Source organism: Onychostoma macrolepis, chromosome 07 (assembly GCF_012432095.1).
Source record: "Onychostoma macrolepis isolate SWU-2019 chromosome 07, ASM1243209v1, whole genome shotgun sequence".
Taxonomy (NCBI): domain Eukaryota; kingdom Metazoa; phylum Chordata; class Actinopteri; order Cypriniformes; family Cyprinidae; genus Onychostoma; species Onychostoma macrolepis.
In genome coordinates this window covers 10,242,022-10,266,533 of record NC_081161.1, presented here as the reverse complement: position 1 = coordinate 10,266,533, position 24,512 = coordinate 10,242,022, and the positions used below count along the sequence as shown (strand labels likewise).

At 37.9% G+C, this 24,512-nt stretch overlaps 2 protein-coding genes across 2 annotated transcripts in view; one reads left to right on the top strand and one right to left on the bottom strand.

Moving 5' to 3' along the window:
• Nucleotides 1–163: 163 nt before the first annotated feature.
• Nucleotides 164–14,091, bottom strand: spg7 (SPG7 matrix AAA peptidase subunit, paraplegin). Its single transcript, XM_058780744.1, has 17 exons — nucleotides 13,591–14,091; nucleotides 13,134–13,233; nucleotides 12,903–12,986; nucleotides 10,154–10,395; nucleotides 9,911–10,050; nucleotides 9,696–9,798; nucleotides 9,482–9,607; nucleotides 6,888–7,050; nucleotides 6,630–6,803; nucleotides 4,923–5,047; nucleotides 3,981–4,083; nucleotides 3,784–3,894; nucleotides 3,568–3,683; nucleotides 2,947–3,103; nucleotides 2,471–2,634; nucleotides 2,272–2,349; nucleotides 164–931 (listed from the first exon to the last, which is right to left on the bottom strand). Exons 1-17 carry the CDS (start codon nucleotides 13,762–13,764, stop codon nucleotides 716–718), a joined length of 2,376 nt encoding a protein of 791 aa, XP_058636727.1. The 5' UTR covers nucleotides 13,765–14,091; the 3' UTR covers nucleotides 164–715.
• A 1,023-nt stretch (nucleotides 14,092–15,114) lies between these two features.
• ankrd11 (ankyrin repeat domain 11) overlaps nucleotides 15,115–24,512 on the top strand; it is a 168,381-nt gene continuing 158,983 nt past the window's right edge. Inside the window, exon 1 of the mRNA XM_058780743.1 lies at nucleotides 15,115–15,500. The gene's annotated coding sequence lies outside the window, so the exon portion shown is untranslated. The remainder of the gene's footprint in view (nucleotides 15,501–24,512) is intronic.

The window sequence follows — 24,512 nt, the reverse complement described above, 5'->3', positions numbered from 1 at the left end:
ATTTTCAGTAAAGAGAGACAGTTATTTAGTTTGCAGTGGTATGTTTGGCCATTTTTAAAAAAAAAAAAAAAGTCGAAATAAAAAAAACAAAAACATTTAGACATCTGCCAAAAACATTTACGATCAACTTAACTGGTAAAATAAAGACTCTTTGACATTCAACAAAATTTTTTAATAATTTATTGCATATGGTGCAGAATATCCACTGACATCACAAGATGTCTTAAGCATTGCCAGTGGTATGTCTGATCTGGTCTAACAAACCAGGTAACTAAGAGCTGATCTGTATGGTCTGGAAAGAAACTCAAAAAGCATAACTACTGTTTTAAAAACAGTACATTTCATGAACTTCTCAAAGGAAGTATCTACTCTTTAAGAGAGAGCTACCTTATTGAGAAAAACACTTTAAATTTTACTCTTTAATGCTTGACTGATGCTTGTAAGTTGTTATTGTTTGTCCTAAAGACATTTAAAATATAATTACTGGTCAATGATCAACCTAAACCAAGCACATACCTTGCCATTATCTTTTAGTCAATCATCAGCAGAACAGAGTTGGAACATCAAGGGCAAGAACAGCATTTTTTTCCCCTTAAAAGCACAATTTTGAAAATCAGACTGATCCTCAAAGGCAGCCGCTCCACTTTTGAACTTCACATGTGTGCCCATTAAAGGCTATTTACACATGTGAATGTGATTGCGTGTGTTGTGGAGCTCACGCTGGACTCAGGTTCATGTCATCATCTTTGTCTTTGCGGTGGGGTCTCTGGGGTCTGCGTGGCTCATCTTCACCAGTGTCCTGCTTGTCTCTTTCAGCCTCCACCCAGCTTTGAGGGGCAATCATCTTTTTGGGTCCAAACGGAGGAGATCCCAGCAAAGCCTCAATGTCATCGTAATTGACCACCTCCCTCTCCAGCAGGGTATTAGCCAGCTGAAAATCACAGCAAACAACAACATTGCATAAAGTCATCATGCAAGCCATAAAAAAGGCTATGCTATGAGGATTTTCTACCTAGCTTGCCGAAAGCCAAACAAAAAACAAACAAACAAAAAAAAACCCAACTGAAAATATTTATTTTGAGCATTTTTAGCTTCTGTAATATATGATGTGTCATTTCTACTTTGGCTCACAATTCAACAAAAAGTAAACACTCATTTTGGCATTTTTTCATCAATGTAGGTTTAAATGCGAGAACAGAAACTTCTAAATTAATATTTATAATGTATTATTTATTTAAAGCTGAATATGACCTCATATTCTGTAGTATATATTTACTGAGTAGTCCAAAATAGGTTTGTAGGCTTAAAATCTTATTTGTACATGACAATGTAACAAAAAAGTGAGTGTATTATTTGTATGAAATAAGAAAAAATGAGATATTACTGAATCAGCTAAGATGATTTGGAGCCACATTTATAAAATATTCTTAAGAAAAAAAATTATCTTCTTATTTCCTAACTCTTGTTAAACATATTTTGCATTCCCAAAAACACTTCTTAAGAATTAGATCTTTTTTGAAGACCTAAAGCTTAAGATCTTAAAAAACAAAAAAACATTAGAATTCCTAAAAAACAGTCTGTTGTTGGTTGCTTGTCTCAATGTTTTGTTGTTTCAAATATGAAATATTTGAACACAACACTAATTACACTTAATACATCACTATTACTAGGGATGTACAGGACTACTCTGAAGTGACACTACTAATGTAAACAATGATCAGTCATGATTGTGTGTCTTGACTTTCTGCTGAATATTAAATGTATTAACAACTCTACAAAAACAATTCTTATAGGGCACTCATTTTTAATTCTATAACTGAGATATAATATTTGGCAGTATTCAGCACTTCTGATATTGTGCATGCACTGGATGTGTTCACTCTAGCAAAGTAACTATTTAAAAATACAGAGCTCATAAAAAAAACTAAAGAAAAAAAAAACAAAAGCTAAATAAATTCTGCACTCCCTTCACGCCAGTCATGATGAAAATAGTATGCATGCTTATGATTATCTGCATGCCAAAAGCATGGTCTTTAAAGTGTTTTTCATTGAGTTGATCAGCGAGTCTTCAGCAAGATCCACCATACAAACAGGTAACCCAAAGCCTGCCATTTTCTTCTTAAGAAAACAAAAGAAAATAACTTCCTTAGAAGAATTTGAGACTCTCTTCAAGAACTACAATTAGGAACATTTTTATGAATGTCTTAGAATTTATCTTTAGAAATTTCTTAACTTCTTTCTTAGGAAGATTTTTGCGATTTTAGATCTTACCAAAATAAGTTTGTCTCTGTTGTCCAAGAGCAATTTCTCTGTGTGCCTGTAGGCCTTTGCTATTAGCAACTTAGCTTCCTGAACATGAGAGAAAAGAACACAAATAAATAACCACACACCCACACAAGCCTCTGTAACATCACATCACCTATGCCACACCAGTACAACAATAAACAGGCGAGTATGTTCTTTCACCCACATGGTCCATCTGCTGTTGGAGTCCTTGGCTGAATGGTCTCCGTCCAATACCACCCTGATCTTCAGAATCTGGGAAGGACACCTGGCCCACACTGGCAACCATGCCATACTGCTTCACCATGGAGTAGGCCACGCGGGTCACCTTCCTCAGGTCATCCTGAGCACCTACAATGAGTTTCTCAGTTATCTGGTGTCTAATTCTGCCTATAAATATTTATGAAGTCAGGTCTGCATCTGTTCTACTAGGTACACAATTGCTCCTTGCAAATAACTATTTCCTACTAGTCAATTTGCATTCGTCCTCCAGGGGGTGCTTGAAAGCTACGTTCAAATATTTTTCTCTCACTCATATGTCTCCTCTCTGTTATCACACTGTTTCATGGCAATTGCTATTCTTTCTGCTGGTTCTGTTTCTCTAATATGTATTCATAATTCTCCTCTTGATGGTGTGTGTGTTATCATATTTGTATGTCATACCTGTGGTGACCTTATTGAAGGTGATGGCTTCAGAGGCTCGTCCACCCAAAGCCATACACATCCTCTCAAACAGCTGCTCTTTAGTAAATAAATACTGATCCTTTGGCAGCATCTGAGCAAAGCCCAAAGCAGCATTTGTTCTGGGAGCAATTGAAACCTGGAGAACAAGCCCACAGTTAAAAAACAAAACAAAAAACACACACGATATCTCAATGGATTTGGGTTAATTTCACATTTAACAATTTCAAATTGTTAATATTAATCACAAAGTGATTGCTATACAGTGTAGGGCTTAATTTGAAGTGATTTTCATTCAGAAATTGCTAGTAAATATCAATAATTTTAAAGAAATAGCAAGTACCACACTGAATTAAATGTGAAATTTGGAAGCAGACAGACTGAAATTTTATTTTTTTGTAAAACCTATTCCAGTAATCTTTGGTTCATTCACAACTCTCAATCCTTTTGTACAGTGAATCTGTCAAATTTGGTACGTGATCTGGCATTACATTTTCACGATTGTCGCTGGATTCCTTTATCACTCTTCTGATGCCTAAACCTGAACAGCAGACACTCTAGACACCACTTTTATAGTACCTTTTAGCTTAGCTTGCTGTTTACCTTCATGACAGCTTCGGTGTGTTCTAGCAGCCATCCCACCAAAGCATGACCAGACTCATGAAAAGCCACCACCCTCTGCTCTTCTTTAGATAAGATTTTACTCTTCTTCACACTCCCTACAATTATCACACACAATGTGATCAACAAATAGAGCTGATTGTGTAGAAATCTGTTAATGCAATTTCAGAGTACGCTATTTTTAGCTCAACTGAATACCTGCAATGACTCTCTCCACAGCGTATTCAAAGTTAAAGGTGTCAATAGACTTGTAGCCCTCTCTGGCAGCATGAAGGGCAGCTTCATTGCAGATGTTGGCGATGTCTGCCCCTGGAAATATGAACAATGCACAAAGGGCAATAGTGGCAGGATGTGGTGTTAGGAGATAACACAGACACAGTCAAAACAACACTCACCACTGAAGCCTGGTGTCAACTCTGCCAGACGCAGGGAGTAGAAGTCTGCCGGCTGAGTAAGCTTCAGGATCTTCAGGTGCTGCTCAAAGATTTCCTTTCTCTCCTAGAACACAATCACACGATCCTTCAGGAATTATTCTAGTATGCTGCTTTGGTGCTCATTTATTAATAATAGTTCTTTTTATTATTAACGTTGAAATCAGTTGTGCCTAATATTTTTGCGATGCATTTTTTTTCAATATTTATTTGAAATTTTTGTAACATAAGTCTTTGTTTTCACTTTTGAACAATTTAATGCATCCTTGCTAAATTAAAGTATTATTATTGTTTTATTTTTTTTATAAACGTTATTTACACCAAAATATTAAATGGCAATGTATCACGGTTTCCACAAATATATTAAGCAGCAAAAAATTGTCAGCATTGATGGTAATATAAAATGTTCTTGAGCACAAAATCAGCATACTAGATACAGAAGACTGGTATAATGGCTGCTGAAAATTCAACTCTGCCATCACAGGAACAAATTACATTTTAAAATATATTCAAACAGAAAACAGTTAAAATTGTTTAACTGTTGTTTAAACTGTAATAACATTTAACATGTTCATCACTGTTTTTACATTATTTGTGATCAAATAAATTAAAGCCTCGGTGAGAAACGTCTTTCAAAACACTACAAATTTTGGAATGTAGTGTACATGTTTATCTCAGCACAATTATTAGAATTTGCTTAGAAAAACTGCCCAATTCACCATTACTAGATTGAAAGTCTCCAGAAACAATGCAGAGAAGTGATTATGCAAATGTAATGCAGTGAGCAGATCTACTTCATAATTTAAGTTATTCATACTTGGAACATCTGATAAGCAAGAACTTAATAAAATAAGCTGGTCTATAGCTGCTATATATCCCCAAAAAAGCACTTTGAATATTCATTACCTGAAGAGTTGGCAGGTCTATAAATATGTGCCTATCAAGTCTGCCTGGTCTCATAAGTGCATTGTCCAGAATGTCTGCCCGGTTAGTGGAGGCCAGGACAATCACATGATCTGTGGTACCCATTCCTTGAAAAGAAAGAAGGAAAATATGTTGATAATCTCAGAAGGTCACATGCTGATCATGTTAGCCAATACAGACATTTATTAAAATCAACTGAATAAATATGCAGTGCAGCATCAACTCAATAGTCTATTATGAAAAGAATTCCACAAATAAAAGTTAGGTAAGCACAGTCAAGGTTTTGCTGTTATTCAGTTACCATGGAAAACACTTATGCATCCAGGAGAAAAAAAAAAAAAATGAACTCATGCAAGATCTGAGGTGAATGATTTTGTTTTCCACTTCAGATAAATACTTTTCAAATTAATGTATTAGTTTTAGAATGTAACATTAACATGACTATAATTAAAGGGGTCATATGGCGTTGCTAAAAAGAACATTATTTTGTGCGTTTGGTGTAATGCAATGTGTTTATGCGGTTTAAGGTTAAAAAAAACATTATTTTCCACATACTGTACATTATTGTTGCTCCTCTAAGCCCCACCTTTCTGAAACGCGCCGATTTTTACAATGCTCATCGTTCTGAGAAGCGAGGCGTGCTCTGATTGGCCAGCTATCCAGTGCGTTGTGATTGGCCGAATATTTCAAGCGGGAGATGGAAATATTATGCCCCCTTGCCGTATTGTGATGCCGTGTCCCGGCATGACGACACAAAAACAATAAAACCCATTATAAACGAGGCATTTGTTGCATCCAGTAGGGACATAATTACTGATTATAATGACTTATACTGTCTTTTTGTGCGTCGTGTTGCATCGTGCTGCGTAAACATTACCATGTCTGCATTTGTGATCGGAGAAATGACAAACAACAAGCGCTTCTCTACACTGCTCAAAACTCGCGTTTGAATAGCCAGTGGCAAATTCTTTAAATAAGAAAACGTACTTACAGGCTGTGAGTCAGAAACGCCAGACTGTCCTTGCAAAGTTGGAATTGCCCCACTTTATAGAAACAGTCTTTGAGCATAGCTGGCAGGCTACTCCCAGGTTCAGGAAATAGTCCTCTGTTAAAAAAACGCTACACACACTCTAATATTTGGGTTGCACTGTTCTGGAACAGTGTTGTAAATACAACTCAACCACTGATTTCTAGTTGTGTCTTCTTTTGGAAGTCCAAAGTAGTTTCGCATTCACAACGAAACACAGCATCTCCAGGACATGGCGCCGGCGGAGCAATGATACTACAGCGAGAATACAAATCACGCCCGCTTTGTTTGCATATACATTTGGGTGGTGCTTTGAAAATCTCCCCACACCGTGACGTAGACATGTGGGGGCGTGTTTGAATGAGCCATTTTAGGTGGGTGTGGACGAGATATGGGTGTGAACTTTTATAAAGAATATCTCTTTGGGTTTGAGACTTTAGTCTTTGCAACTTCAGGGATCTTATCTATGCACAAACAGCTTGTAACACTCCAATGAGAAAGGAAAACTTGAAATCGCATCATATGACCCCTTTAAACACAGCCTTTAGCTTACATTTAAAGCAAAACATATGTGAAAAAAATAAAATAATAATTTAATGAAGTATTTCCCATGTAAAAGGCTTAGATTTAGTTGACTAGTCTCGCAAATCCATAATTATTACCATCCATCTCCACAAGTAGCTGGTTAAGGGTCTGCTCTTCCTCTGTGTTTGAGAAACCAGACATGTTTGTGGACCGTTTCTTCCCCACAGCATCAATCTCATCGATGTAGACGATGCATGGCGCTCGAGCACGAGCCTCTTTGAAAAGACTTCGCACTCTTGCAGCACCAAGGCCTGGGTGGGGAAAGATCATTCAGATTTAAATATGAAGATGTTGCTATAGGACAATGAAATATACAGTTTATTGCACTGAATTACCTCCGATCACTTCCACAAACTCTGAACCTGCCATGGCAAGGAAGGGCACCTGAGCTTCTGTTGCCACTGCCTTAGCCAGCAGAGTTTTACCACAGCCAGGGGGCCCCAGGAGCAGAGAGCCCTTAGGTACCTTGGCCCCAAGCTGAAGGTATCTATCTGGATTCTTCAAAAAAAAAAAAAAAAAATTATATGCCAACAACTCTTTGTAACATGTTCCTGCATTACTGTGGCAGTAGCAACCCAAGTACTCAAGGGGGCAATATCTTCAAATGTCTGTACAAAAACTAGATGTGTTATTATTGAGGTAACTAGATATAAACATGTTGACAGTTAAATCTTTTGCTCTGCCATGACAGTGGCTGACCTGAAAGAGAAAACTGACTGTAGAAGAAGGTTAACACTTATTAAAGATTACTGTGATTATTATACTATAAGAAAATAATTGTACTAATAACAAGAACTATATAATTTTAAGCAACTCCAACAAATAAAAACAAATACATGCTCTACTCTACTCTTTAAAATGTGGAAGCTGACACTGAGTATGTTACTCACTTTGCAAAAAACAAAAGTTAGCATTTTTCCATTTTTGTTTATCCACCTTTTTCTTCAACGCGGAAGTAAGCCTATGGGCAACACTACCGGGGTGTATTCCAGAAAGCAGGTTATGTGACATACCCGGGTAAGTTTGAGGATAAGCGAGCGGATAACCTCAGCTTTCAGTTCCAAAATCGGAGGTTACTTTCAGGGTATGCAAGTAACCATAGTAAGGTTATGTTCCAGGGTTAGTTATCAGCGCACAACATTATATACTATTAGATTATGTAATATAGCCTAGTATGTATATGTATATGTATATATATATATATATATATATATATATAGAACAAAATTATAAACGCAACACTTTTGTTTTTGTCCCCATTTTCATGAGCTGAACTCAAAGATCTAAGACTTTTTCTATGTACACAAAAGGCCTATTTCTCTCAAATATTGTTCACAAATCTGTCTAAATCTGTGTTAGTGAGCACTTCTTTGCTGAGATGATCCATCCACCTCACAGGTGTGGCATATCAAGATGCTGATTAGACAGCATGGCTGTATCCGAAATCGTCCCCTATACCCTCATTCACTATTCCCTACATTAGTCCACTCATACAGTTCACTTGAAGGAGTGAATGAAAACGAGTGAGTGAATTCAGATACTGAGTGCACCGGAAGGACTGCCACTTTGCATGCTTTTTAATAATAATTTGAAACGGGCAGCTCCAGTAGTAAGATTAAAGGATTTATCTTGAACTCTGTCACGGAAATTATGTATAAACCATAGTTAAACAATTTAATAATCAATTTACAATGAATTTGTACCTGTGTTGTATTACACCGTGGACGAGCGCTTTTAAAATGAATGGATGATTCAGCTGCGGGCAACATCTTCTGGCAAGACGCGGGAATTCATTCAGCGCGCGACTCTCACAGTGCATTTTGGGTTATCTCTAGCCAGTGAGTGTACATCGGTTGTACACTCATTTTTGCGGTGCATTGTGGGATTGAATGAGTGCACTCGAGAACGTCCACTATGGTTTCAGACACCACTAAAAATGGCTGTCCACTCAAATAGTGCCCTATTTGAGGGTATAGGGGGCGATTTTGGACAAAGCCCATGATTATTGCACAGGTGTGCCTTAGGCTGGCCACAATAAAAGGCCACTCTAAAATGTGCAGTTTTATCACACAGCACAATGCCACAGATGTCGCAAGTTTTGAGGGAGCGTGCAATTGAATTGAATGTTCAGTAAGTAAGCCGTTTTCTGTGAATGTGCGAGACTTTGGGTTCATAAGTCGCTGTAGGGAAATAACGAGGAGGATAACAAAGTGCAGTAAACGGTAAAACTGTTTGTACTATAAACCAGTGTTAAAAATTAAGATAATACATTAATAATAGGGTAAGACACACCAGTTTGCAACATCAAGCAGCAAAACAAGCTGTTTTGTACAGTTAAAATTAGCTGAAAGTGGATGACACCGGAAGCCAGACCCGTAATATTTACAAATGGCCGTGCCTGCTCTTACGAGAAAAATAAGGTGGATAGCGTTGCACTATTCTAACTAACAAGTTATTGACTAAATGTACGAATTTGACCTGATGCATAAATTTAACAAAGATAGGAAAGAAATTGCCCTTATAAAAAGGTAAAAACGCCTCTGGAAACCAGTTTAAGGGGGCAGGAAAAGTTTGTGTCACTGCTGTGAACTAACCACCACACAGAAGATGAAGAATATGAAAGCTTTGGGAGTCAGCAGTCCACGACAGGCCTAAACCAGCTGAAGCACCATCACAAAAACACAATCAGCAAAATATTGCCTAATTATCATTACTGAAAAAAAATGAAATGTCAAGATCACACAACTCTAGTTTATGCTAATGCCTGTTACAGGGTCCCCCTTTTGCTGAGAATGCAACATTCTCACATAGCATTATGGATTGCTCTCGGTAATGCAGCACCAAGTACAACTGAGCATGAATAACAAGAAGATTTCAGTGTAACATAAATGCAAATAAAGTTTTGGGTCTAACTTTCAGATGCCCTTACCTTTAGATAGTCCACAAACTCTTTGACTTCCATCTTGGCCTCGTGCATTCCTGCAACATCTTTGAAGCTTACACCTTTCCCAGATTTCCCATCGACAATAGTGAATTTAGCCATTTTTAACTGATTCTGGTGGAGCAGGCAGATTATTTGACATCAGAAAATATTTGAATTGTACAATTATACAACGAATGTAAATGAAGGAATCCTGACTTACAAAAGCGCTAAAGCCGCCATCTCTCCCACCCATTCCTGCCAGTCGGAAGATGTACCAGAGAATTGCAACCCCAATGGCAGCCATACCGAGCGCATAAAGAGCACTGTGAAGGACAAGAAATTGATCTAGTGATACTTTGTTATGCCAACAGTCGATTTTAATCTTTTTTCAGCTTGCCAGGACTGCATACTCTGTGAAAGGTCCAAATTACTCACTTCCCAAAGAAGCCTGTGCGCTTGTAGGTCACTGGTATTCTGTCTCTGTTATCTATATTCAGCTCTTCCTCTGCTGCTCTAAGCTTCTCCTCAAACTTGTCAATATTGGCCACCTGCATTCGGTACATCAGGGCAAGTCTCTACAACAGACAACAGGAAATTAGTCAAATTGGATTTAATAGCAACAAAACAATAACAATTATTTTAAAATCAAATATGGCACTTGTATGTGAAATGACGTACAGGTCTGCCGAAGATGACTGCACCAGGGTGAAGGTAGATCTCCACAATGTCACTCTCTGGAACTACCTGTACTCGTGACACCTCCCCTTTGGCCAACATTTCATTTACAAAATCATTCCAGGATATGTTCCCCCCACTGGTGTTGATGGAGTTGAGCAAGCTCATGATGACAGCGATAATAAAGAGTGTGCGCAGTCGTTCCCTATACATCAGGTCCTCCTGCTCTCGTCTCTTTTTCTCTTCTAGAGTAAACAATGAAGTAAAGTAAGCATGAATAATCTGGCATGAAAGTATATCTGCCTGATTGAATTACTTGTGTCGGATTGGTCAACAAATTGTATTTATTGACTGGTGTTGTCCCATTCAACTTGATGTCCTACACAGCTATGCCAATTCCGTGTCTGTCATTTTACTTCATGGTCTCTAAATAAAACAATTTAAACTCAAATCACCTGTAACCATATAATAAGCAGGACATGATATACAATAACACTGTAATTGTCAATGACACTATTGAGTATGTAGCTCACTTTGCAAAAAAACGAACAAAAACACATTGCATTATGTTATCTTTTTAGTAGGGTTGTTCCGATTCCGATACTAGTATCGGAAATTCCACCGATACCACAAAAAATTCTGGCATCGGTATCGGCGAGTACTTGAACCCATGTACCGATCCGATACCATTTTCTTAAAGGACCTATAGTTATGCGCGCTAGCTTTGCTTAATGCTGCAAATAGGAAATCAATTCTTCTTCGCTGCTCAGAATGCAAACACAGGAAGCTGTGCTGTGTTGCCACAAGCAACCACTATTTAGAGCAGCGAAGAAGAAGTACAAACGCATAGCACACTGCCAGTAAATCACTTGCATATGCGACTAAATCTTCACCCTGGGCGACTAAATGATGTCTAATATTAGCCACTGGCTGATAAATAATCAGATTTTACTCGCCAGTGTGTGAGTTGGAGGCTATGTATGATTTTATCACAGATATATTGTAACTCGCTGAACACTGTGCGCTTCAGAGTTTCGCTCTCCGTCAAGCTATCTATTTTTCAGATCATCTGAATGAATGCGCAGCGCACCTGTATTTGACGCACCATAAGCTCTAGTGTGAAGCAGACAACTCGCCGTCGCTTTGCTTTTTTTTCCTCACACGCAGAGAGAGAGAGGAGTCTTTTACATGTAGCGCGTCAATTCCGAATGGTATGTAAACTATATTCTTTGTTGTATTTTTCTGTCAAAATAACGGAGTTCCTTTGGAATTCTTCAGCTTAACTGCCGGGTTCTCCGGTAGTAGGCGGAGCTAATGCGCAAACGACAATCCCATTGGCTGGCACTCACCTATTATCATCCCTGTTTTGATTTCAGCAAATCAGTTCGAGCCAATGCAGACAACGTGATTAATATTCATGAATCCAGCAGCTTGTTAATCCTTAGTGCGTTTATATTGTTCTTAGTAGAATTCATTGTATGATTATTATTATCTTATCAGTATTATTGATAGTTTTTTCCCCATTTTTACAGAAACACTGAATGACCAAAAAAGCACCACCACCAGTCCTAAGTTCAGTTAAAATGACTAATATGCATTCATACATGGTTACCAAGTTTTAATTCTAATTGCTAAAGTTCTATCAATAATACTTGATTATCATAATATATTTATAATGCTTGACTGACTGATGTTAAGAGTGTACTTTTTTCCAAACATTATATATTATATTTTTTGTTTACTTGCCAGACTATCTATCTATGGTGAAACGCACCATAAAATAATTGTATCAATTCATACAGAGCTAGTAAGTATAGCTGTATAACCAGATACACAGTATCGGATCAGTACTCGGTATCGGCCGATACCCTGAGCCTAGGTATCGGAATCGGTATCGGGAAGGGAAAAAGGGTATCGGAACATCTCTACTTTTTAGTATAACCTACTGAAGCATTCGTAATGGCAATAAAAAAAATTAAAATAAAAAATAAATAAAAATACTGCATGTCTTTGAGCCACACAGTGGTGTTTCGTTACTGCATTTTGTTAAATGAATCGATTGAGTGAATGATTCAATTACACATTCATAAAGATGGTCACTTGCTTCATTTCTGAATGAATCAGCTGTTTGAAACAAATCTTTTAAATGAGTGATTCAATGACTCATTCATTAAGACAAGGACTTACCGACAGTTTTAGTTTTACATTTAAAAATAAAATTTTATTTATGTAATTTTATGTTCCAATATTTAAAACACTTTAGTCCCTTAACACAAAAAATATTTTTTTAATATGAAATTTTTAATAAAGTAAAAAAAAAAAAAAAAGCCCTTATAAAAGGCAAAAAATCATGAGGAAACTGAAGTAGTGACAGACGTTTTGCTCTGTATTGTGAGGCACATTCCAGTGTAGCAAATTATTGAGAAAAACAAAAACAGAAAAACACTTGTTTACAACTTGGTTCTGTCTATCAGTTGTTGACTGGATTCAGAGATTTGGATGCTGCACTCAAATACAGAGGCAGATGGAAACAAGCTTGACAGAGTGGGTTTAAGCAGGCTAAATTATTGGAGAAGTCCTGCGTGTGTCACCACAGAGAAAACTACAAGTTTGTAGTTTTCACTGGAAGATCCAGTTATGAAGTAGTTTAAAAATTATTAGGTCCTTTTTCAAAATTAAAAATATAAAAGATAAACCATTCAGAACAAGATGCGTTTAGAAAGTAGTTTGTAAACTACTGTTTCAAAAATACCTTCATCCTCCTCTGGGGTCTTCCCTTTTCCACCTTCTTTCTTTTCATGTCTACTGTTGGATGTGCTGAAATAGTGAGTAGTGCCTGACAGATGTGAAAACATATTTGCATTATGCTATGCAACATAATTCAGAAAAAGCATTAAGATTCAAAAATAAAACGTTCTGCATCACAACTCTGTCCAGCACAAACCAAAAAAAAACTTCATTACTTACTAAACTTCATACTTACCTAATAGTTTCCAAAGTTTCACAGGATTTGTGACCAATTTGTGGCGACAATGGAATTCAAGTCCAATAAGCCTCGGGATTAAAGGCTTTGTCAAAATGTTCTGTGAAACAATGGCAACTTGGTTAATCACACAAGTAACATCAAGGTCATGCTCATGCATAATCATAGAGATTACATGCTATTATTATGATCCATCTGCTGTTTTCTTAATAAATAAATAAATAATCTACCAACAGACTTGACTTATCATAGATAATGTACTCATTTAATCATATTCAAAAATATCCTGTTCTACATTACATTAAAACTGTATGTTCTGTATAAAATTGAGTGCAAGCTGCCCCACATATACTTAACATCACTCTGTTCGCAGGATGACAAGTCAGACCTCTTTGCTCTAAACTTGAAATTAACAAAAATATTTTACATAATGCTTGGTCGACGTTTAATAACCCACCTTAACGTGTCCTGATTTTAGACCTCGCTTGTTTGGAGTCACTAAAGGCACGTATGAAGTCACACTGCTCTCCAGGAGTTTTCTGCAGGTTTGAAAGCAGCTTAAACGAGACGATAGCGACCAAAGCCGTCTGTCGTAACATTTGCTTCCGCGCTGCAAAAGTAGCGCTGCCATACTAAATGCTGGTTTATCGCGTCGCTTGGATCAAAAACATACTATACCGAACCAAATAGCAGTCTTTAATGTGACCTCCCCAAGAGGTGCTATCACGCAGCTGTCATTGTGATTCTGCAGGTCTTATCCAACACAGCCAAATATATAGCTGCTGTAAAACAACAAGCGCGTCTTCTGGTCGAATATATCACAAACATACAGAACAAAGTAAATGCTTAAATACAAAACTGTCTTAAATTATACAATTACAAGGCCATTACAAAGCTGTACTGACTACTAAAGCCGTGAACTTTAAAGATGTTTACCGTGCAGGCTTGAAAAACATGTCTGTGTTCAACTTTCACCTTCGGAATCACCCAATCAGAACGGAAACAGCTCGAGAACGGTCTGACGGGAAATGTAGTTCTATTTGCACGTTTATGAAACCAAAAAAACTACAAACAGTTCTAGTAGTGCATGCGCAAAGACAACGTCTGCCATCTAATGTTTAAAATGTAGTTATAGTGGAAAAATAAATGTAATCTATTTATAGTGCCGAAATATAGGCAAAATAAATTATTAATCATTATTAAGATATATGTCGAACTAGTCAGCTTTTTGTAAGATTTTACACATCTGGCATTCTTATTTGCACTTGCAGGTATTGGCCCGTGTGATTTCAGATGTCTTTTACGCTGGGATACGAAGTGAGGGCAGAACACTTGAGTATAATTATAACAAGATGTTCGAGAATAGAGGAGGATATATCTCAGACAGCTTGTTTAGGCTCTTTTCAACAGAGGGAGCCATTGCGTTATTCTGATCGCAAGAAATCGGTGTCATAGTCCCTGAGGCTTGTGACGTCAAATCGAAATTAAAACAAAAACCAAAACATCTAACATCCATTTACCAGACAACAGTCGAAGAAAGCAAATCGTGCTGTGGCTGATGATCTCGCAATCCGTCACCGGCAAACAGTTTGTAATACTTATAACGTATGCTGTAACGTTAGATAGCAATAAACGGCTGTATCAGATCAGGCTGGATTAAAACGCGATAAGGAAAAACAATTCCGGTAGCCCTCTTAACTCAAAAAAAAAAAAAAAAATCAAACAGCTTTGCTACATATACCCAAGTAGGCTCTCCATTTTCCTCTCACCCAAATGGAGCTCGCAAAAACATGCCACTGTCTCCGCCATTACGGCTCGAGGTCGCCAAAGAAAACAACGTGGAAGCTTCCCTAGAAAGAACCACAATGGCGCCAGTTTCACAGTTGCAACGGGGAACAAACAGTGACCGCCCATACGCGTCAGCCTATCACAGTCCGCGTATCAACGCCTCGCGTCCGCTCTTCGTCAGCGCGAGTCAAAGGCCGATCGAAACGGTTCGGAAGGAGTCGGACGTAGAGGATTAACTTGAAGCGGAATTTTATTTTTACACCTGAAATCAAGCCAAATAAGCAAACTTAACGTTACTGAGACCCCTGGACTTTTTTAAAGGGACGGATGGAGAGTTTATAACCCCTTCTCTTACCAGTTTATCGGAGCCCTGAGAGATTTTAATCATCGCATTTTTGGAGGAGGTAATCAGTGATTAGCTTAGCACGCTGGCGCGAGCGCGGACTGAGATGAGCGTCGCGCGCCTCGGATGTTCCCGCATCGGAGCTCGCTGAAGCAGAAGGCCTCAAATGGGAAAAACAAGCATCGGGAGGGAATACCAAGTATAATTTTGTAGATGTAGCTCACGTTTTGAAGAAGGTAAGCAATTTTAAATGGCTCTTTACTCTATTAAAAGCCATTTGATATCGGGAAAACGTCTGTACGTCCTCCCAGGCGTCGACTTTCACGGTTAGCCCGCTAACGGCTTTAGCCCCGTTGCTAACGGGAGTTTGTTTCCCTCCCCCACCCTGAAGTCGAGGAAATGTTTGCGTATTGCTCAAAATATATGCATTTTGTCATACTATGCAACTTTATTCATTCCTATGGTTTGTATAGATCTTTAATAATGAAGGTCTGCAATAATTGAAGCTGAGCGTGTGAAGCTGGAGAAATGAAAATAATCCTCGTCATGTTGTCGTTCTCTCTCTGGGAATCGGATATGGCCAGACGGGCTCAGCAGCCCTGCAGAAATCAGCCACTGGGATGGGCAGCTTAATATATGTATGTTTCAAGGGCACATATGGGAGGAAATATTGTTGTCTCCACATTGATTTTATGTGCTGAAGTAGCTGCAGGGATTATGGAAATGCGGAATAAGATCTATAATAAAAATCTACGTTGGGTTATCAGTGCAGCATTCAGACTATAAATACTAGATCACTGCAACACTCTCAGTGTTTTTATGAGATTGGTCATATTATGATGGCAACATGAAATCAGGTTTGGTTTTCATTTCTCATGTTGAATTTGTTTCTGGCGAGAAGGAAGAACACTGTTTCTTAGTATAATAGCCCAAAGATTTCATTCTAGATCCATTAAGGCAGATTCAGTGCTACAATCATTCTGTTTTACAAAATAAAGGGGTTTCTCAATGCAAACCTGCATTCTTAATGTGGCTATCCATTCTCTGTATTAAATCTGGCTATTGATTTGGAACAACAGACCTGAACTTCACTGTTTTTTTTTGTAGTTTTTTTTTTTTTATGTGGTGTGAGCAGAGGCTCTGAAAACACATTTTGTCAAGGCTGCATGTGGATGTGACCTGTCTACGTTTTTGTTTATACATTATGTGGTGTGATTGTTTGCTTCATCACAGAGCTGCATTGAAGCAAGACCTTACAATACTTCTTTAAAGGGTGTTCTGAAGAATAGAGAGGGAATCTATGAAAGTTTGTGATGAAGTAAACAGAGCTGGTGTTGGTGCAGTGGAAGAACACTGCGGCGGTGTTGGGGCGTTAGCACACTCTCTCCCTCTCTTCACATACTCTGCTGCCACTTTACATCCTTCCCTTCCTCACTTTTGTTTATGTCTCTTGAGCACAACTTTTACGCAGCAGCATTGCAAAATATGTTTTCCTGTTTCACCCCATAATAAAACTCAGTCGACTTACGGCACTTGTAGACTGTTTACCAGAAGGTGGTTTAAGGGCACTAATCAGGATTTAGCTAAAGTATGTGTAGGTGTTAGTCTCAGGTTGTCAGGCCTGTTTGTCTACCCAATTCTTGTATTTTGAGAGTTCTGCTCATTGTTTGGCAGAGAGGGGAAATGGACTTTTGGTTGGGGTGTGGGGTCAGGAATGCTGTTACTGGGGAGCTTCAGAAAGCATTTCCTTTCTTTGATGGCATACTCGACCATAATTATTTGCTTTGTCTCACTCAGTGTAGCCTTTTGAGTGCCTTAAAGATCTTGTGGTTGGAGATTAAATGTTATTTAACAACAAACTGTTCCAATTATACATTTTCACATAGCAATGAGAAGCGTTATACATGGACGCGTACTATACTAAGCGTATATACGGTTGCCGTACGGTATAAAAACTTTAATCAGAATAAAACCGTATATTAAAAGCTAACATACGCTGTTATTATGCTACTGCTTATCTAAACGTATGAGACAACAAACAAACATACCATTAAGAGCCGTGCTTGCACAGGTTCTGTGCGATCCTCTTCACTAATATCCTCTGCGTCTCAATCGGGCTCAAATTGATGAGCAATATAGACGTTTCTATATTGTTATAAATAATTGTTTACAATACAACTGGACCACATGCAGCTGAGCTGAGGGGCGGGATATTTAGACGCACGCTCTGCGTTTTAGTGAATCACAACACACTGAGTCAGCTAACCAATCATAGTCCATCACGTATTTCTGAGGGAGGGCTTCATAAAAACAGGAAGTATTCGAGGCGTTTGTCAGAGAAGGAACAGAGCGGTGTGGAATAAAGGTCAATTATATGAAAAATAATGAAGCATGAACACATGTTAGACTGCACCCCATAAACACAATCAAGCCTAGAAAAAAAAGACTAAACCACCCCTTTAAGGTATGACATTGCTGTTATAAATGCCATCATATATGGTGTGAAAGCATTTTTGTGGGTGTGAAAGCATTTTTGTGGTTTTGAAACAAAACCATGCTTTGCTCGGTCACCATGAGAATTATGACATATTTAGGTCTGTGGAGACATGCATTTTTTGACCCAGCGTTCCTCTTTGCCAGGCTTTTTTCAGTCTTACTGTTTGCAAACATAATCAGTTCTTTAAGGACAGTATATTAAAAAAGATTAATCTCTAAACTGATTGTAAGTCTTTTGTAAACGTATAGAATATGCTTCCAGGCCAGTTGGTTTGTGGGTGTCTAGTAGTTTGGAGACAGCTGTTGTTTTAGTGCTTTGGTTATTGCTAGTCAGTGGCTCCATGATTTTCTGCTGATACTTGGAGGTTTTAGGGTTCCCACACCAGGGACTATCGTGGAATGACTCTTCTTAGAGCCATTTCCAGGCCTGGGAAAAAAATATTTAAAGTCACCTTTCTGTAGTTTTATTTATTTTGTAAAGTGTTTTAGTTATTTGTTAGGACATTTCTGGAAATCTTATTTAGGAATGGGTATCAATAACCAAGTTACAATACATATTATAATAATGAGGTGGCAATACGTATTGTGGTATCCATCATTACTGACCTAATTTTCTACTTGGCAGATTATTGTATAACAGCTGTTTATTGAATACTGTTTACAGGGCCGGTGCTAACTAACAGAGTAGGGCCTCCATGTTATACACATTGTTCAGATATGAAGGTTCTCAATAACAGTATGTGTAGGTAGTGGTTTAGGTCTGAACATTGGGAATTCTCCCACTAGGTACAATATTCTGCTTGGTTTATTTCTTGAGTCTTCTAATCCCAGAAATTGTTGTGTATTTACTGTAGTAAATTCTAAAAATTAATCTTTGAAAGTGAAAAGCCTCTCTCCAAAATGGAAAAATAGAGATACAACTACTATTTCAACATTTCCAGCTTATGCTTTCCCATTAAAACAGGAAAAAAGATGTACTATCCAACGCCCAGACATTTTTAATGCGGAACAGAGGCTGCAATGTAGCACATTTATTCAAGAGCCAAAATCTTAGACAGTTGTAGATGTTTGGATTTATTATAGTTCATCACTGTGATGGCAGATTTAGTAGCAGCAAAAAGCACATGAAGCGTCGTGAATGGATACAGACTTGCTGCAGTATGCTTTTCTTTGAGCAGAATATTGCACTGGAGATCTCTAAACTTCAACATGCTTGTTGTAAACATCAGTGTTTTTCCCTTAGTGGAGAGAGAGCATTTGTGCATGGTTGCCATGTTGGGAAAGTAAATTATAATACTGGGCAGAACTACATCTCTGGCAACTTCAGTTAGATGTGCTTTTGGGTAATTTGAATCCTTGTTGTAGCCTACATATTGTATTCTGTTCATTAATTTTGAAAACTTTGCACTTTTCTATTCCATTTTAAATGCAGTTTTTTTATATTGATACAGAAGCAATATCTATTCTCGTATCAGCATGGAGTATGTGATGAGATGTTGTCACATCAATGTATTGCACACAGCCATAGTCTTATTGAAGATATTAATACACTAAGGTGTATAATTGCTTAATCTATACAAAAGAGGATTGGCACCTGGCACAAATGGAAATTTGATTTGACCTAAAAGTTATAATCCTTATCCAGAAAGAGGGTTGCACGATATATCGTTTCAGCATCGATATTGCGATGTGCACATCCGTAAAAAAGTCACATCGCAGGATGTGCTGTGTTTAGTATACTGATCGTTATATTTATACTGATCGTTTTCTTTGCTAACACACAGACACCGTGTCTACACCGGATGCGATAGCTGTCGTGCCACCCCATGCCGCAACAGCTAGAGGCTGTCTACACCAGACGCGACAAAGCGACCGTTGCAGATCATTTGAACTTTGTGTCAGTACATCATAAACAGAATGAGGCATCAGTTTACTGTCGGGGATTTGTAGTGCCACGCCGCATCCAGTGTAGTCAGACAGAATTTCTGATTATAAAGGATTCTGTTGTATTTTGTCACGTCGTGCCACGCCGCGCCGTTCGCATCTGGTGTAGACTTCTGCATCTATTTGTGCCTGAAATGTAGTGGTGGGCGCTATACCGGTATTAACGTGACTATGTTGTGCCATGATATGGATTTTGCTATACCATGGATACCGTTATTTATTCATGGATTTCATTGGATGGACAGACAAAGATTTTTTTCCACGCGGTCGTTACTGCTTCATCAGAGAGAGAGATGTCCGCTTGATCGAACATAAATCAGAACCGGATAGTTTTTGCTCCAAACACACGATCGGCTTTTCGGAACTGCACACAAACTGGATTGCAATAATTTCCCGAAATGCAATTTGTGTGGTAATATTATCAAGTTTGTAAACAGCCGTTAACACAGGACAGAGACGCAGAACACGGACACAAAGAGAGAACATACTGTAGCAGGTTAAAATACATATTTTGCCTGTAATTTAACTAAGGTCTACTAAAAGGTGATTCAAAAAATTTTGGAAACTTTCTGGGATTTTTTGGAATATTCCTGGGATTTTTGCAACCCTACGTGAAACTAAAATGCATGTCTCTGCAAGTATCCTTGTAAACAGTTGCTTATGGCTTAGGTGAAGGTAAACAATTGAGAGAGAAAATGCAGTGTTTCCCATACATTGATTTATTTGTGGTGGCCCGCCATAAAATCAAAACTGACAGCCACAAATAGATTTTTTTCAAAAAGCTTCGACTTCGTTGAGTAAACATGAGCACTGCATGTTTCAAAATTGAAACACTGTGCGGGTGTTTTTATATCACTATTTTCTGAAGGAAAACGACTGTCTTCAGAAAATTTCATCTTGCATGTAATGCCTGATAAAGTAGCGTTTGAGCGGAGTGCTGCTTTGTTTATAGCCATTACCAGGGAAACCACTTTTTCCCGCACTCTAAAAGTGCCTCCTGCTGGTAGAGAATGAATTTGCATATATGCTGCCACAAATAAGAGTCCAAGTCTGTGGGAAACACTGAAATGGATGTGTAACAGTATATTGGTTCACAGCAGTTTAATGTTCCTGAGGCTTTCTGTGTCATGAATGTTAATCAAACAACAAAACACATAGAGAAAAATCACTTGTGTAGCTTTAACACAGATTTGTTAGATTTAATTTATACAGTGAAGACTATTAAGTGTTATTTTACATTAGATAATTCAATTTCTGTACCTGAATACTGTTAGACTTACCTGAAAAATATACAGCACTGTTTATTTAATTTGTAATTCAATTTCTGTTCCTGAATACTGTTAGACTTACCTGGAAAAATATACAGCACTGTTTATTTAATTTGTATCTTTGTTGTATCTACCAACCCCCCCCGGATCTGATGTAGTTATTTTGTGCCGTTTTTATGTCTTTAACCCTGCATGTGTTCAGATGAGGTTGAACTCTTGCCTGAAATGTTGGCATATTTCACCAATAGGGCGGCAACAAGTAATTGATAATGAAAATATATTCCATTATAAATTTAATCAGGTTGTGCATGGAAAACCTCCAACTGTCACATAATTTTATGGCTGTGAATAAAACACAATTTTATGAAAAAAGCATAGCTGAAAAAGAGCGACGGTCACAGAGTGAGCTTTTGTGGGAAAAGCGCACAATTCAAGTGGTCAAAAACATGACAATGCTGCTTAACTTGTGGCTTGACCTGTTGCTTAATGGATTTGAAACATGTTTCCCCAGCACCTAACTTAGATTTGTCAGTTATTTCTTCTCTGTAAATGGTAGAATTTCACACAAGTATTTCCATTCTGAAGGAAGACTCATCCTGATGGCAAGCGAGTCTTTGCTAAAAGGGTCATAGATTACGATTTCACTTTTTTAACTTTAGTTAGTGTGTAATGTGGCTGTTTGATCATAAGGCCTACAACGGATAGCTGGTAGGGACAACCTACTTCCTGGGTTAGTGACATCACAAGCCCTAAAACTTACATTAGGGGTGGGCGATTATGGAAAAAATATAATCACAATTTTTTTGATAAATATCACAATTTTATCACGATTCTTTGTCATGTTGGTTTTACTATTTTGCAAGTTGTCTGAGCATTACAGCCAAAATAATTTCCCTACTATAAAGACAAAGCCTTTCAAAGTAACAAAAAGAAAAAGGAAAAAAAAAAAAAAGGCAGATATTTAGGTCACAGTGCTTTATTTTCAGGTACAATAGGTGTGTTTAGCAGGAGCATTCATATAAAAACAAAACACTATATAGACTGATTCATAAAGCAACTATATTAAAGTTCTTCAGACAAGAGCAGTGAGTGAATTATTATTATTATTATTATTATTATTTTTCTGTGTTTTGTTGTTTTATTAATGTTAAAGGAATATTTCACCCCAAAATAAAAATTGTCAATTCTGTCATAGTGTTTTATCTTTATACCACCATTTACTCACTCAAAAGTTGTTTTAAACCTGAATGAGTTTCTTTCTCCTTCTGAACATAAATGCTATTTTGAAGAACGTGGAAAACCAAACAGTTGCTGGTCCACAGTGACTTCCATAGTATTTTTTTTCCTACTATCAAATTGTGGACCAGCAACTGTTTGGTTACCCACATTCTTCAAAATATCTTCTTTTGTGTTCAGCACAAGAAAGAAATTAATACAGGGTTGGGACAACGTGACTGAGTAAATAATGACAGAAATTAAATTTTAGGGTGATATATCCCTTTATTGACAGTCAGCTGCATGTTTAGTACTGTCCCTTTAAGACCTGCACGCATTTAATATACAGGCACACATCCGTTTTTCTCTCAACTGTTTACTTTAATTTTAGACATAACCAATTGAGTCTATATGTAAACCTTGTGTGTTTTGACAGTATTAGCGCTTCGGGTGTATGCGGTGCTCAGAGAAAGCGCACGTCACGAATGAAACATTTAAAAGCACATGCAAATAATGTACTTTTGTGATTGCGAATAAGTACAGTGTTCCGTGAGAGTAACTCTACCGCTGAGTTAACACTGATGTGAATGCATGTGGCATTGTACAGTATATGACGGCGGCGCCAGAACTGCAAATGATAGAATGTGCGCTGTAGCACGATACTACGATATTTCTTCAAAAGCAGATCGTGGAGACATTTTTATCATCCACGATCAAAAATCGTCATATCGCACAACCCTAATATACATAAACCCTGCCCTCGGGAACACACAACTTTTATGCTCGTTTAGCTACAAGCACGCTAAATGTGGTTCTGTGTTTGATTTGGCCACTGAAGTAAAGCCATGGCAAGTCTTCGTAATGGGCTCATAGTTCTGATGACAGATATTTGAACACGCTCATTCTAATAAGATAAAACTAATGGTGCTATACAGTCAGTATTAGTGATCACTGTAGATCTGCAGTCTGTAATCAAATAATCCCTTTGAGAACAGTAGTAAACTTTGCTACTAAAGCTTTAGTGAGGATAAAACCGAATATCAAAAGACAACATAAATAGCAGTAGCATTTACAAATAACAGCGCATCTAAAAAAAAAAATGAGACGGCTACAAAATAAAATAAAAAAACATTCTGAAACATCCTGTAAGAGTCGTGCTTGCATAGGTTCTGCTCGATCCTCTTCAATAATATTCTCTGACTTGGGCTCAAATTGAAAAGACAACATTAACACCATTGTTTACAATACACTTGGAGTGCATGCAACTACCCGTTATGGTAAGAGGCGTGACGTTTCTGGACAACGTGCACTAGGTGGTTAGCGAATCACAACACACTGGGCCAGCTAACCAATCTGAGCCCATTGTAAATTTCTGAGGGAGGAACCAGGAAGTCAATAGTACTTTTTTACAAGAATGGAAAAGCGGTGTAGAATAAAGGTAAAATAATGTGAAAAATAATGCGTTTTTTTTTTTTTATATATAAAGAAGCATGAAAACGTCACCCAATAAACATAATCGAGCCTTCGAAAAAAGTCGGTAGACCACCCCTTTAAACTTCACAGGCTTCATTGACTGAGCGCTGACACCTGCATGTGCATCAAACAGTCAGAAGTGGAAACAGAAAGGATGCGCAATTAATGTTGAATGCCAAAATATTTATTTTGTTAAAATATTTGTTTTTGGAGCCCTACTCGGTGAATATTGATGTATTCTTATTTCCCCACTGTTGGAAATGCTATTGGTGCTGTTATAGTGTACTCGCATGACATTATTGTGTGCTGGTTTCCTTTGGCCTTCCCCTTCCTCATTGCATAGCGTTAGTGTCTGTAAACAGGAACGCTCACTCTCCTCTCTCATGTTTCACTTCTCTCCTGCGGTGTAAATGTTTTATAGGCCCCTCCATACTCCTTGGACAGCCAGATGCCATATAAACCCCTTTGAAACACTCGCTCCCTATGGCAACACACAAATGCACAAACGCAGACAATGCTGAATGGCATCCACCCACAAACACCTGGGAGGGGGCACTTGATTTTGGGGTTTGAAGGTTTTCTCAGCCTGATGCCTCTTCTCTTGGGCACAGGTTGTGCTTCCACTGCAGTGCGTTTGATAACATTTCTCCCCAACTCTCATACATCAAAGGAGACACTTCTTTCTCCCCTGCTCTCTTCTTTGCCGCATTTCTTGTCTCTGTATATTATCACTCAGTGGTTTCTTTTGATCTTTCAGTATCAGCTCTTATGAACTGAGGCTTATCTCTTAAACCTGTGTAAAGGTGCGATAGTATGGTCTTAGTACGGTACTGTTATATCATATATTAGCTT

Bases quoted from the DNA above. Each gene is read 5' to 3' on its own strand.
- spg7 (XM_058780744.1), bottom strand. From the start codon at position 13,764: ATGGCAGCGCTACTTTTGCAGCGCGGAAGCAAATGTTACGACAGACGG. The intron at 10,396-12,902 runs GTATTTTTGAAA...TGTTTACTCTAG, and splicing joins GACCCCAGAGGAGGATGAAG to AAGAGAAAAAGAGACGAGAG. The intron at 6,804-6,887 runs GTAATTCAGTGC...TTCCCCACCCAG, and splicing joins GTTTGTGGAAGTGATCGGAG to GCCTTGGTGCTGCAAGAGTG.